This window comes from Zalophus californianus, chromosome 1 (genome assembly GCF_009762305.2).
Source record: "Zalophus californianus isolate mZalCal1 chromosome 1, mZalCal1.pri.v2, whole genome shotgun sequence".
In the NCBI taxonomy this organism is placed as follows: Eukaryota; Metazoa; Chordata; class Mammalia; order Carnivora; family Otariidae; genus Zalophus; species Zalophus californianus.
The window spans coordinates 29,923,185-29,936,029 of NC_045595.1; the positions used below are offsets into that span (position 1 = coordinate 29,923,185).

At 47.5% G+C, this 12,845-nt stretch overlaps 1 protein-coding gene across 5 annotated transcripts in view; it reads left to right on the forward strand.

Moving 5' to 3' along the window:
- Positions 1 to 12,845, forward strand: part of PTPRG (protein tyrosine phosphatase receptor type G) — a 699,320-nt gene that overhangs the window by 585,803 nt on the left and 100,672 nt on the right. For all 5 annotated transcript variants that reach the window (XM_027587463.2, XM_027587464.2, XM_027587465.2 and 2 more), the window contains exon 9: positions 9,867 to 10,051. In XM_027587463.2, the coding sequence (XP_027443264.1) occupies positions 9,867 to 10,051 (185 nt within the window). The remainder of the gene's footprint in view (positions 1 to 9,866; positions 10,052 to 12,845) is intronic.

A 12,845-nucleotide genomic window follows, 5' to 3' on the forward strand; every position in this document is an offset into this window, starting at 1 on the left:
CCACAGATAGATCAGAAAAACAGTTCTCCCTCCTGCGTAGGGGAAACCCCAGTTCTCAGTTCTGATACTGTCTCCCTGGAGATAGAGCATCAGATCCCACAGATTAGGGGCTCAGTCCCAAAAGATTGTGCCCACCCCACTTCAGATGCCAGTCATAAGTAGTAGGTCCCCAGGTTACCAAAAACTTCTGTCCAACTTGGCTACAAATCACAGGTTCCCACAACCCCCTCTTCAGGTTTGATTAATTTGCTAGAGTACCTCACTTGGGGAAATACGTAACTGTGCTCACCAGTCTGTTAAAGCATATGATAAAGGATACAGATGAACAGCCAGATGAAGAGGTACATAGGGAGAGGTCTGGGAGGGTCCCCAGTGTAGGAGTTTCTGTCCCTGTGGAGTTAGGAGCATGCTGTCACTTAGAGATTTACAAGAGTTTCAGGAGCCCTCTGCCAGGGATGGGGTCCGGAACAAACATTAGAACAAGAGATTCTCCTAGTGCTCTTATCACTCAGAAAATTGCAAGGGTTTTAGAGGCTCTGTGCCAGGAACTGGGGGCAGAGACGAACGTGTTTTCTGTTATCCCATAACCGGATGCACTAGTTAAGACACCGTAGATTTAAAACCTAAAAACAGTTGTCCTTGTGCATGGCAGAACGTGGGGCCACCGTGCACCGGAGTCTCTCCCATCATGAGAAAGTAGCTGTTCAGCAAAGCCTGGCCTTGAGAAAGACCCACCCAGGGATGGACTCTGGCTCCAACACCTCCTGGCTTTGAGACCTAGTCTTTGACCCTTTCTCTTCATTCTCTGCTTGCCAGCCATGCTAGTTTTCTTTCCAGTTTTCCAGCTGCAGGGCCTTTGTACAAGCTGGGTTTTTTTTCTGTCAGACATATCTAAGCCTCCTTCCTTCCTGTTCACTTGATAAACCTTACTCTTGTTCAGATGTCATTTCAAACATCACTCTGCTCATTAAATCTTTCCTAACCAACCCCCCAAACCTGGGTCAGGGTTCCTCATTAAACCTTTGTACAGGGGTGTGTGGGTGGCTCAGTCGGTTAAGCATCTGCCTTCCGTTCAGGTCATGATCTCAGGTCCTGGGATTGAGCCCCATTGTTGGGCTCCCTGCTCAGCCGGGAGTCTGCTTCTCCCTCTGCCCCTCCCCCCCCGACTTCTGCTCTCTCTCTGTCTCTCTCACACACTCTCTCAAATAAATAAAATCTTTAAAAAAAAACCCTTTGTACAGAATAACTGTAATTTTTTTTTTAAATTACATAATCCTTAGTGCTGGGAGTATTTAAACATTTTGGATGCCATGGACCCCTGCAGCCATCTGGTGAATCCCATAGACTTCTTTTCATATAGATGGTTTTTAGATGCATAAAATAAAGTAAAATAGATTACTACAGAAGCCAATTATCCTTAGATATTATTAAAAAAATTTTAATTGTGACACAGTAATTAATCTGCTTCTTGATGAAGGCATTAAATTATAAAATCTAGCAGCAGGTCTAATAACCATTGTAATTTTGAAATAATAATGAACATGAAGGAAAATTTGAGATCTTGGCAACAACTGTAATCTAACAGGAATATATCTGTGATTTCTTTTGGTGATGTCTCATAGGTCCTGCGAATTACTGCTACTGCACTTTTTGCCAGTATTTGAAATGTAAGGCAATACTAAATTTTAGAGATCACTGAAAATAAAAGTATATTTTTCCCCCATCCATGTTCACAGATTTCTGTGGATTCTATCTAGAGCCCCTGAGAAGCCCTAAGTTAAGAACTCTGTTTTAGGAAGATTAAGTGGTTGATGTGTTTCTCTGGGCTGTAATCTCTAGGAGGTCCAGGACCATGTCACTTTGTGTTCCCCCTTATCCTTAGTTCCTGGTCAGCGTGCTGGTACCTAGCAGGTGCGCAATAAATACTTAACCATAGCGACTCTCTGTAGCACACTTCCTATACGTCAGTCAGAATGTGCTTGCGCGTTGCATTCATTTATCCTGAAAGTTTTACCCACGCTTTATCCAAGACCATACAGCTGGTATGTCCAGAACCAAAGCAGTCTGGCTCCAAAGTGAAAAAGTGAATGGGTGACCCTCCTGGATCTCTGACTCTAAAACAGGGGTGTAATGATGGAGCCAGGAGCCCGAGAGAATTAACAGAGAGGATTTCACGACACGGTTTGTGACATGCGCTAACTCAGCCCAGGGCCAGGCTCATCAGATCGTACTCATTACTACTACAACGTCAGCACGGAACGGTGCAGAGGAAAGGCTTTGGGAGTGGGCACCCTGCACCACCCCACGTATTTCCAGCATCCCCATGATGGTTTGGGGGACCATAAGCTTAGACTGTATTTCTGATAGGGAGAATGGTGATAGGGCTCCATCCATCCAGGGCCTCGAAGGAGTTTGAGGCTGCTCTGGAAATTGTCTAGAGACCCTTATACTCTCTTCTGTCATTGAGAACAGAGAGGATGGGGAAGGCTGAGAGCAGAAGGAGGCTTGCGGTAGCCATGTGTCGTACCTGTTTGGGGCCGATTTCACCTTTGAAACCTCTGAGTAACACTCCTGACATTTTTATTACCATCTTGCAGATAGGAAAACCGATGTGTGAATAGAACGCTGATGACCTTCCCATGGCTCGCCCACCACCCGCTCTGGTTTCAAGTACAACAGATTGGGTTCTAGTCTGGAACCCTCCTCCCTCTCTGTTATTGGCCCAGCGTTGTGACTTGGGCTCCCTGAACCCCATATCCTCATCATCTTTAATGAGGAGAATAAATGAACGCACCCCTCGGATTTAGCTATGCGTGCATGGATTATTTGAGATAAGTGCACGGAGCCTGGCCCTCGGCATGTGCTTGGCAGCCGGCAAGTCCAGATGGACATTATTCAGATGTCATAAAAACCCAAAAGGCCGGAGCTGAGGCCGGCTTTGATGTCCGCCTTCCTGGTTCCGGCACCATCGTCCCCTGTGCGGCTTCCCTTTTGTGAGCTCTTGGCCGGGGGTGGGGCAGGTGACACCCCAGAGCACCAGGATTACAGGTTTGAAATCCTACATGGTCTGCTTTGGGGGCTTTCGTGTTTACCTAGGCCTCTTTGATTCAGCCCCTCAAAAAGAAAAATCCTTCCCTGAGGCCATTTCTTTGGAAATTTCCCCTACAGGACTCCATGTTCAAGGGTTCTTGAGTTGAGCCGGGAGGAGAAAGAAGTGACAGGCGTCTAAGCTGTCTGAGGCGAGGCTCCATGGCTCCCGGCCACTTGAGTGTGTCTCTTCTGCTCCAAGAGGAGATAGTGTTACTGCCCCCTCTCCCTGCCAGGCAGGGGCCCTCAGACACCCACCCTGTGTGGTAGATGATGTCACAGATTCCCCCTTCCCCAGCCCCCTGGCCCAGGCACAGTGTGATTGCCGGTGAAAGCATTGTGAAATCATGAATCTGCGCCAAGTTGCTATGTTGGAGGAGCGCTGGCCCCTTGACTCCTGATCAGGAATCAGCCTGTTGCCTCCCCGGGACACTTGGGCTATGGGGTGCAGGGAGGAGACCCTTCAATAGTTGAAGGCACTTGCGGGTTACCGGAGACTTTGAAACAGAGTCCGTCACATCAGTTTATTTCCCCCCCAGAAGGAAGAGGGGTAGGGGTGGGGCTGGGCGGGAAACGACCCTTTTCTAAGAACCACTGAGAAAAGATCCTTGACATTGATTTAGAATCAGAGGACCTTGGGTGCGCTGTTAGAAGCCTCTCCATTATTTAACGAAGTCTGGGCTTATAATTAAAGGTGGTTCAGAATGAAGGCAGAAATTCTCAGAGCTGGTACCGAGCATCGTCTGAGATTCTTGTGTAAAGCAATCAGTGAGAACGTAATCAGGCCCCTGAGAAGGGGAAGGCTGATGTCAGGAACACCTCGCAGGGGAATATTTGTTTAGAGAGCCAGCTATGGCACTCCCGCATGGTTAAAAGGCTTCAATTTTGTGTAAAAGATGATTGGCCCACTCCCTGGGTTCGGTGCAGCTTGCCATGGTCATTGTCAAGGGTACTGGGCACCTGTTGGATGCCTAAGACAGGGCTCCTGGTGCTCGTTTGAGACCAGTGGAAAACTTAGCTGACCTTGGGGGCTGGGCAGCTGTGGATGACGTGGGCCGGGCAGAGGCAATGGGGAGTGGTGGGGACTGTGGCAAAAGTGAGCACACCCCCGCACACACCCACTCTGAAGGGGAGGCTGCTTTGCTGCTTCATATGGATGCAGGCCCAATTTACAAATCCAGCTGTATGTGTAAAATATGACATTTAAAAAAAAACAACACCACTGTGTGGGCCCAGTGGCTTATCCCTGTATTTGCCACTGGGCCTGAGCCTCACAGATTCTTGTTCAGCCCCACTATTCTCTATAATCCTCACCCCAACCCTGTGAGGAGGATTTTGCCAGGTATCAGCCGTCCATTTTATAGATGAGAACACAAGGGTACGTTGGAGCCCATGCTTTGTTATACCAGCTTTTACAAACTGTTCCACAAAATTCCTCAATGCTCTGTTTTTATATTTTGCATTTTAAGGGAGGTTTTTGGGAAAGAGATTCCATCACTGAAAAAGCAAGCAAAACTTGGAACTCCAGAGCACAGGAATGTCCTGTCTGCTTAGGTGCCTGTTGTTTGGAGGGCATCTGGTCATCTCACACCCCCCAGCCACTGAGCGTACTGGAGTTTTGTCACCTCCGTAGACTGAATGTTTTTTCTGATTGGCAAACATCCCCTCACCGGAAGATGTGAGTTAAAGCCTGGGGGACAGGATCCTCACACAAACTTGAGGTTTGGTGACCCCAGGGATGGACTGTGTGGCACTAATTCTGTAGATGGGAACTTTATCAGTGGTCCTGACTGAAGAGCTAAATACCTTCCCTCGTTCCGTGATTGAAATTTGAGGCCCTGTCGAGGGCATGAGTGATGGAGAGTGTGGTCTCTGCCCTGGAGGCGCCTACAGCCCCGTCACAGAGACGGAGAGGTGGGCTGCTGATGGGGACAATGCATGATGGGCAGGTTGAAATGGGGAGCTCTGGAAGCACAGAGACGGCAGAGGGGAAGCGTGAGGCTGAATCCACACCTTCAAGGAGGACGGGTCGGGGTGAGGGGGGTTGCTGGACAGAGAGAAGGGGGGAGGAAAATGGCAGTCATGGAGGGGGTGATGGCACGCAGGCCCTGTGCACCAGGGGAATCAGGCATTTAGCCCGTCCACCCAACATGCCATGCCTTCAGCCACAATGGTACTGAGGGCCAGCTCTGTGCCAGGCTCTGTTGTAAGCACCAGGGATAATGTGGCAGGCAAGACAGAAAAGGTACCAGCCTCGTGGAGTTTGCATTCTAGTGGGCAGCTGGATTATTTATTACAGGTAATCAGTGAAGTCAGTAATATAATTCCACATAGTAGTAAGTGCTAGGAAAGAGTCTCAGCTCCGTGGAGGAGTCGGCCTCTCAGGCTGCGTGGAGGGGCAGAATCCAGTGCTAAGAATGCAAATGCAGGTGGCAAACATGCTTCAGATAAAAGTTTGGCCTCCCTTTATCTTCCATCAGGGATCAGCAGACCACTGACCCATGGGCCAACTTGACCACAACCTTCTGTACCACCATGAGCTAGGAATAATTGTTTTATTATAAACAGTTAAAAAAAACAATCAAAAGATTTCCCAACACATGAAAACCCATGTGTGAACTATGTTTTTTAGGTTTAAATAAATAGAATAAAAAATGACTATTATAGATGACTTGGTATCTAAATAGTAGCTGTGCAAGTAAACATAAAAGAAAAAAGAAAATCATATGAAATTGGAAGGTAGTGTCCATGAATAAAGTTTTACTGGTATGCAGCCATGCTCATTCCTGTACATATTGCCTGAGCTGGTTTTGCACTTCAAAGACTGAGTACGTAGTCTGGGACAAGCGCGGACCTTTGGGGACCCCTCAGTTACTGAATTTCAATCCCATTAGATGGTCTCCTTAGAGGCCAGACCTGCCTTTTTTGTGAGCTTCACTCAGTATTTTCTCCTACACTGTTATATACCTGAAACAATGTAACATGGTATGTCAATTCTACTCAAATAAAAATAGTTGTTTTTTTTTTTTTTACAAAGGTCCTGTGGGACAGAGATTCTCCCTAGTTGTCATGTGATCCACAGATTCTCCAAAATGATAATCTCAGCATTTAAAAAATTAAGTGCTAGTTTCAAATAAAAGGCTTCAATTTTAAATATATATATATATATATTTTTTTTTTTCTTCTAGTTCATTGACAGTGGAGTTCTCTACCTCTATACCCTCATTCAAAACAGTAATGCCAGGCCCTCTGTATTGACAAGGAAGTATTTTCATGATTTACTGGGTAAAACACAACAACAATGTAACAACTATTATGTAAAACCACATCCCATTTACATAAAATTGTATGTGTGTGCTTTTCCATGTATATGAATAGATACCCAAATAGGAGATCACCAGAAAGTGAACAGTGGTTATCTCTAGATTCTGGGATTTTGGATGATTTTTTTTAAGCTCTCTTCTCTTTTTGTATTACTTGGGTTTCTTTTTAAAAACATTAACATGAATCATCTTAATCAAAAGGAAAACCGAGCTATTTTAATTTCAAAGAATAAATAAGAAGAATGGTTGCATCCGCATGTGGGTGATAGAATTATTTGTGTGGTTATGATGTAACTGTTGGAGATATATGTATCCCCATACAGCTCACCACTAATTGGAGCAGAGGAGTGATGTCTTCAGAATAAGGGAGATTAAATAAGAACATGGTAGGATGTGAGAAGAGAGGTAGAAATCAGGAAATCTGACACGGTCGTCATTGTGAGGGATAGAAGCTTTCTAATATATGAATCTCCTTGGCTCATTATTGGCACCTGGAAAGATGGGGTGTAGATCTTTTCCTGATTCTTGCCCCCCCCCCCACCCCCATGGTCTTGAGAAACTACCAGCCACTTAGTAAATTGGGGTATTTAAAAGTGGTATGTTAGCACCACCTAGTGTCCTCATGTTGTCATTACATCCCCGCGTCCCGCTGGAAGCCTCCCTTCAGATTCCTTGTTTGATGTCCCTGGGCTGGTGGCATTTGCGCAGCAGGCAGCGCGAAGCCTCCCGGGGTTCTGCGGGTCAGTGGGAATGTCTCATTAATTTATTTCTTCCTTCCTGTCTCAGTCATACAAAGTGAATCTCTCCAGCTGAAGCATGATTTGGCAGTTGAGGAGCAAAAGGATGCCTCCCTGTCAAAATCAATCTCCACTTGTCTCCAGCAGCCAGGTCCTTAAAGCTGGGCCCATGATTCTGTGGCAGGAAAGCCATCCTGCTACACTGGGCAGCCTTGGGCTTGGGGCTCTTGTTTAGAAAATACGGAGTCTGGCTCGCAGTGGGCTGCTTGCCATGTGATTGATTTTCTGGGAGATGCCAGAACCCAGCCATGGTCCCCTGACCCCTGTCCTCCAGTGTTGCTCACCTCCTGCACCCCTAACCTGAGCATGGTCTTCACTGCTTCCCTCTCCCTCACACCCTTCCTAGTCCAGCACATCACTCGGCCTCTCTCGGTTTTCCTCTCTTTGCTCTAGAAGCCGCTGTTCTCGTACCCTCTCTCTGGTCTGCAAGGCTGACCCCCTGCAGCACCTCTCCCCCACCTCCCTCCTTCACTCCGGGCTCCTCCAGGTTCTGCTACCTGGAGGTAGAAGCTCAAGGGATCTTGAAAAGTGCAAACCTGCTTGCATCGTTCTCTGGTTCAGTTCTTTCTAGTGGCTTCTCAGTGCTCATAGGATAAAAACCAGACTTTGCACCTGGGGTGTGAGGCCTCTCACTCCAGCTGCCCCTGTCACTGCTTGCCTCTTGCCTTGTTCTCTGGGCCTGGACCCAGCCCTGCTGGCTTCCTTCTGGCCCCTCAGGCCTTCCCCCTGCTGTAGTCCCTTGACCTGCCCCCTCGTACTCCCACCCCTTTCACCTCCACTCACCTGTCGGCTCTCGGGCAGATGCGCCTTCCTCGGGAGAGTCGCTCGCAAAACCTGAGTCAGATCCTCCCCTCCTGTGCTTGGAAAACACCACGTACCTCTCCTCACATGCATCCATTCTGTCCAGGTGTGTAATACCAGCTGCACCTGTCATTCTTTGCTGAATCCCCATCTCCCCCCCGCTTCAGACCCGTGGTTCTCAGCTGGGGGCGACTGGCTTTCCAGGGGACATCTGGCATTATCCAGGGACCTTTTTGGTTGTCATAACTCAGGCAGGGAGTGCTCCTGGTATCTACTGGGTAGAGAGCAGGGATGCTGCTAAACATCCTACGGTGCACGTGACAGCCCCCCAAGAACAAGGGATTGTCTGGCTCAAGGTCAGTAATGCTGAGGCTCAGAAACCCTGCTGTTAGACTTAAGCCCCCTGGAGGCAGGAATGATGGCCACTGGGAAAGAACACATTTGAAGGCCTATGTCACACTGTTAGAGGCCAGCTTGATAGTGTTGACCCTTGAATGGCCTTGTCTGTCGATAGATGGAGAACCACCTCCCTCCAAACCTGCCAGCCACAAGGGGTGAAAAGGAGAATTTGCCTGGCTTTTCCTCAGGCTCCTCATCAGGGTAATTATACGAGGTACTGCCAGTCCAGAGGAAAATCATCCCTGTTTTTGTGTCTTTGCTTTAAAATTCTTTAAAGTCTCATTTTAAATTATATTTGTTTATACTCTGAACTATTTACAGCCAAATTGCATCTACAATTTCAGTTTGTTGGAATACCCCACAAATCAAATGGCCTGGCTTCTTCAAATAAGTCACCATGGAAAGAAAAAGGCCAGGGGACTCTAGTAGATTTGAAGAGGCTAAGGTGTTGTGACAACTAAATACAACATGAAATTGGGGGGGGAGGGGGAATGGCTAGAAATAATCATTGCACACTATTAGGTAAATTTGAATATGGACTATATATCAGATGTTATTTTTTTAAAGATTTATTTATTTATTTATGTGAGAGACCAGGAGGGGCAGAGGGAGAAAGAGAGAGAAATCTCAGACTCTGCTGAGCAGGGAGCACCACACAGGGCTCGATCCCACGACCCTGAGATCATGACCTGAGCTGAAACCAAGCTACTGCGCCACCCAGGCGCCCCTCAGATCGTATTATTGAATTAGTGTTTATATTCTTAGGTATGATAACGCTATTATGGTTATTGTCTTAGCTCAGGCTGCTACAGCAAACGACCATAGCCTGGGTGGTTTATAAACAACAGAAATCTTTGTTCTCATGGTCCTGGAGACCAACAAGTGCAAGATAAGACACGGGCAGATTTGCTGTCTGGTGAGAGCCCACTTCCTGGTTCATAGACGGCGGTCTGCTGGTGGGGTGAAGGGGTGAAGGGGTTCTCTTTTATAAAAACACAAATCCCCCTCATAATGAGGGCTCCACCCTCATGACTCAGTTCCCTCCCAAAGACCCCACCTTCAAATATCATGACATGAGGATTGAGGCTTCAGCTTATGAATTTGGGGAGGGGAATGCAAGTGTGCCGTGCAATGCAGTTATAGAAGAGAATGGCCTTATTCTGAAGGGATGCAGGCCCGAGTATTAAGGAGTGACGTGTCAGCATGTTTGCCACTTGCTTTCCGTGATTTTGCAGAACAATTGTGTGTGTGAGAGAGAGAGAGGGAAGGATGGAGGGAGGGAGGGAGAACACAGAGGTGCAAACTGTTAGCAGGAGGTGAATCTGGGTGGAAGGAGTTTGGCTCTTTCCAGTACTCCTGGGCCAGCCCTCGGAGGCTGGAATGTGTAGGAACTCCGGGCGGAGCATGGACTCGTGTGCTGCGCCCGGGGTCCCTGAGCGTGGCCGTGTGCTGTCTTCAGTTTGCAGTTCTCCGCCCATCCACATGAAGGTGCAGCCTCTGAACCAGACGGCGCTGCAGGTGTCGTGGAGCCAGCCGGAGACCATCTACCACCCGCCCATCATGAACTACATGATCTCCTACAGCTGGACCAAGAACGAGGACGAGAAGGAGAAGACGTTCACGAAGGACAGCGACAAGGACTTGGTAAAAACTCCCTGTTGTGTTCAGGACGGCGAGGGCAGTTCGGAGAGGGGCCCCCCGCGCCCGCGCGGGGTGCCTTCTCTGTGTCGGCGCCGCTCCCGCCGCCCGGGCTGTGCTTTGTGGTGCAGCTGCTGCCGCGGGGCCCGTGGTCCGAGCTCCCCCCTCCCTCCCCGGTCCCGGGGCTCCGTCCACACTTACCCCGCTGCCTAACTACACCACCAGGAAAAGCTAGGTCATTTCTTTGGAATCAGGCTCTTCACAACGGACTGCTTGTTCTTTCATTCGAAAAACCACTAGCTGCAACAGAGTTTCCACGAAGCGCTTTTTAGCGCATCTGGTTATTGTAAATATTAAATGAGCTATGCAAACGCACGACAGGTCCTAGCTCTAGTGAGTGCTAGATAAAGGCAGGCTATTGTTACTAGACCTCCCCCTCCCCCCCGTCTGCTGCTACTTCAGTCACTCTCACGAGGCAGCTGTCCGCCGGCCCCACCACTCCTGTACTCGATCAGCCTTACAGGTGACCGTTCCCCGGAGGAGCCCTATGACGGCCATGTGATTTTTTAATCACTGTTCTCGGGCTCTCAGACCCTCGACTCTAACCTCACTGTGAGCCGTCCACGCCCAATTCAGCTTCTCATGTGAACATTTACATCAATGTTTAATGGCCAACACCCAACGGGGCCCTTCCGAACAGACGTTTGCAGATGCTGTCTTCTGGGCTGGAAAAGCAAACGCTCCCAACAAGCCGGAGGCTTGAAGTCTTTGCCTAGAAACTCAGAGTGACACATTTAGGTTTGAAAGCCTTGCACTTATTGTTAATCAAAAAAAGGCTCTGGCGTAATGAAACCATAATTGTATGTGCGTATGAAAAATACAGTAGCACCAAGTGGGGTTCTTAATGACGGTTATCACTTTTTTTTTTCTTCCCAATCCAGAGTCCCCAGGGCCCATTCAATCAGTTATGGAATAATACTTTTCATATTCTTTTAGATGAAGATTCCTTTACTTCATTTCTATTTATATTTTCAATTTCCCCAGTAGACATTATTATCTGGGTCATATTAGGGAATGATGAGCTTCATGAAATCAGAGAGAAATCTGTTGAAAGGCACCCAAGGTTGTGACGTGTTCTAACCTTTCTCTTGTCACTACTGGAAGTTCATAAGGGATTTTTCTCTTTCTGGAGTAAAGATGACTTGCATTAATCAGCAGAAACTTGTCTAGGTGCTTATGCAGTTTCTTGTTCTAAGTGGAAAATAATTAAACACACAAAGATAAATAGATACCGGCTGGGAGTGAATTCTAATAAACCCTTGCATAGATGGAGCAAAGACTTTGCTCCAAACGAAGACAGAACAGGGGTCAGAGGTTTAGAGAATGAGGCACAAATTAGTTTCAGAGAAAGGGAGAGGTGGTGAGAAAAACGTGCTTTGACAGCAAGTTCTTTTTTATCAGAATTTTCTAAGGGTGGTTATTTTCTTTGGGGACACACAAAATGAATTTCCTTAATTCCTCAAGAAGTCGAGTGCTGACTTAGTGGCAACAAAGCTGTTCTCTAACTGAACAGTGGCGGTGGCTCCGAAACCTAAACGTAACACTTAACATTCGTGAAGCCTTTTCCAGCTTGTGCCCTTCTTCCTCGTGGCCTCGCTACACACCTGTGGGGCAGGTGTTATTACCTGCCTTTTCCAAAAGGCGGAAATGAGTCTTCGAGTGAAGTAACTTGACCCCAACCCAGTGCCATCCCCAGGAAGCCATTCGTGAGGCCACACATGTAGTGTAGTCAGTCATGTTGGCGCACCTGTTCAGAGCATCTCACTAGCCATGTCGGGGAAACCCACTCAGTGGTTAAGCTCCCAGAGTTGCTTTCCATACCTGGCCCAGAATATACGTTTCAGTGACGGGACAGTTCATCCATTAGGCAGTCTTTGAAAATCAGTTCCTTTTGTTGTGTGTTGTTTCAGGAAGCAAGGGCTGCTTGCTTTTTAGGAATTTTCCATTTTCTCCTTTTCAGAGGCTCTTGGAATAAAGCTTTGAGGAGTGGGAATCTGGATTTAGCTGATGATGCTTGACCAGGGATTGGCAAAACACTTTTTAGAAAGAGCCAGATAGTAAAATTGGGGGGCTTTCGAGGCCATAAGGTCTTTATGGCAGCTACTCAACTCTCCCGTTGTGGGGTGAAAGCTGCCACAGACAACATGTAAATGAATGGGTGTGGCGGTGTGCTAATAAAACTTTATTTATAAAAACAGATAGTGGGCCGGATTTGGCCCGTGGGCTGTAGCTTGCTAACCTCTAGACCGGGGGGCATTCTTTCTTTTGTGTGGTGTGGAATACCTGTGAACTAGCTTTGCATGGCCTATGTTACGGAGCACTCACAAGAACCCTGTGAGGTCACTGCTACTCTTCCCATTTAACAGTTGAAGCTGGCAGAGGCCGAAAGACATTGAGCAACTGGCTTGGAATCATGCCGCTAGTGAGTGATGTGACAAAGGTAGATCTCGTGACATCTGGCCTCTAGTCAGGTGATCTCTCCTGGCATCGTGCCCCATATTATCCATTAGTCAAGGTACAAAGAGGCCTTTGAACTGCAAAGAAAGCTATGCACCAAGATTTTGTTATTGATATTAAGAACTCTGTATGGTTCTGAAAATTCAGTATATTTGATAATTCTAGAGACTGTCTAGGGTCAATAATGATAGTTTATAACTATACAAAAGGTATGGTCATTAAGGAAGAAGTCCAAGTTTGGCGAGTGGTAAGAAGGCTGGAGACATGTTCCAAGCCACAGTCA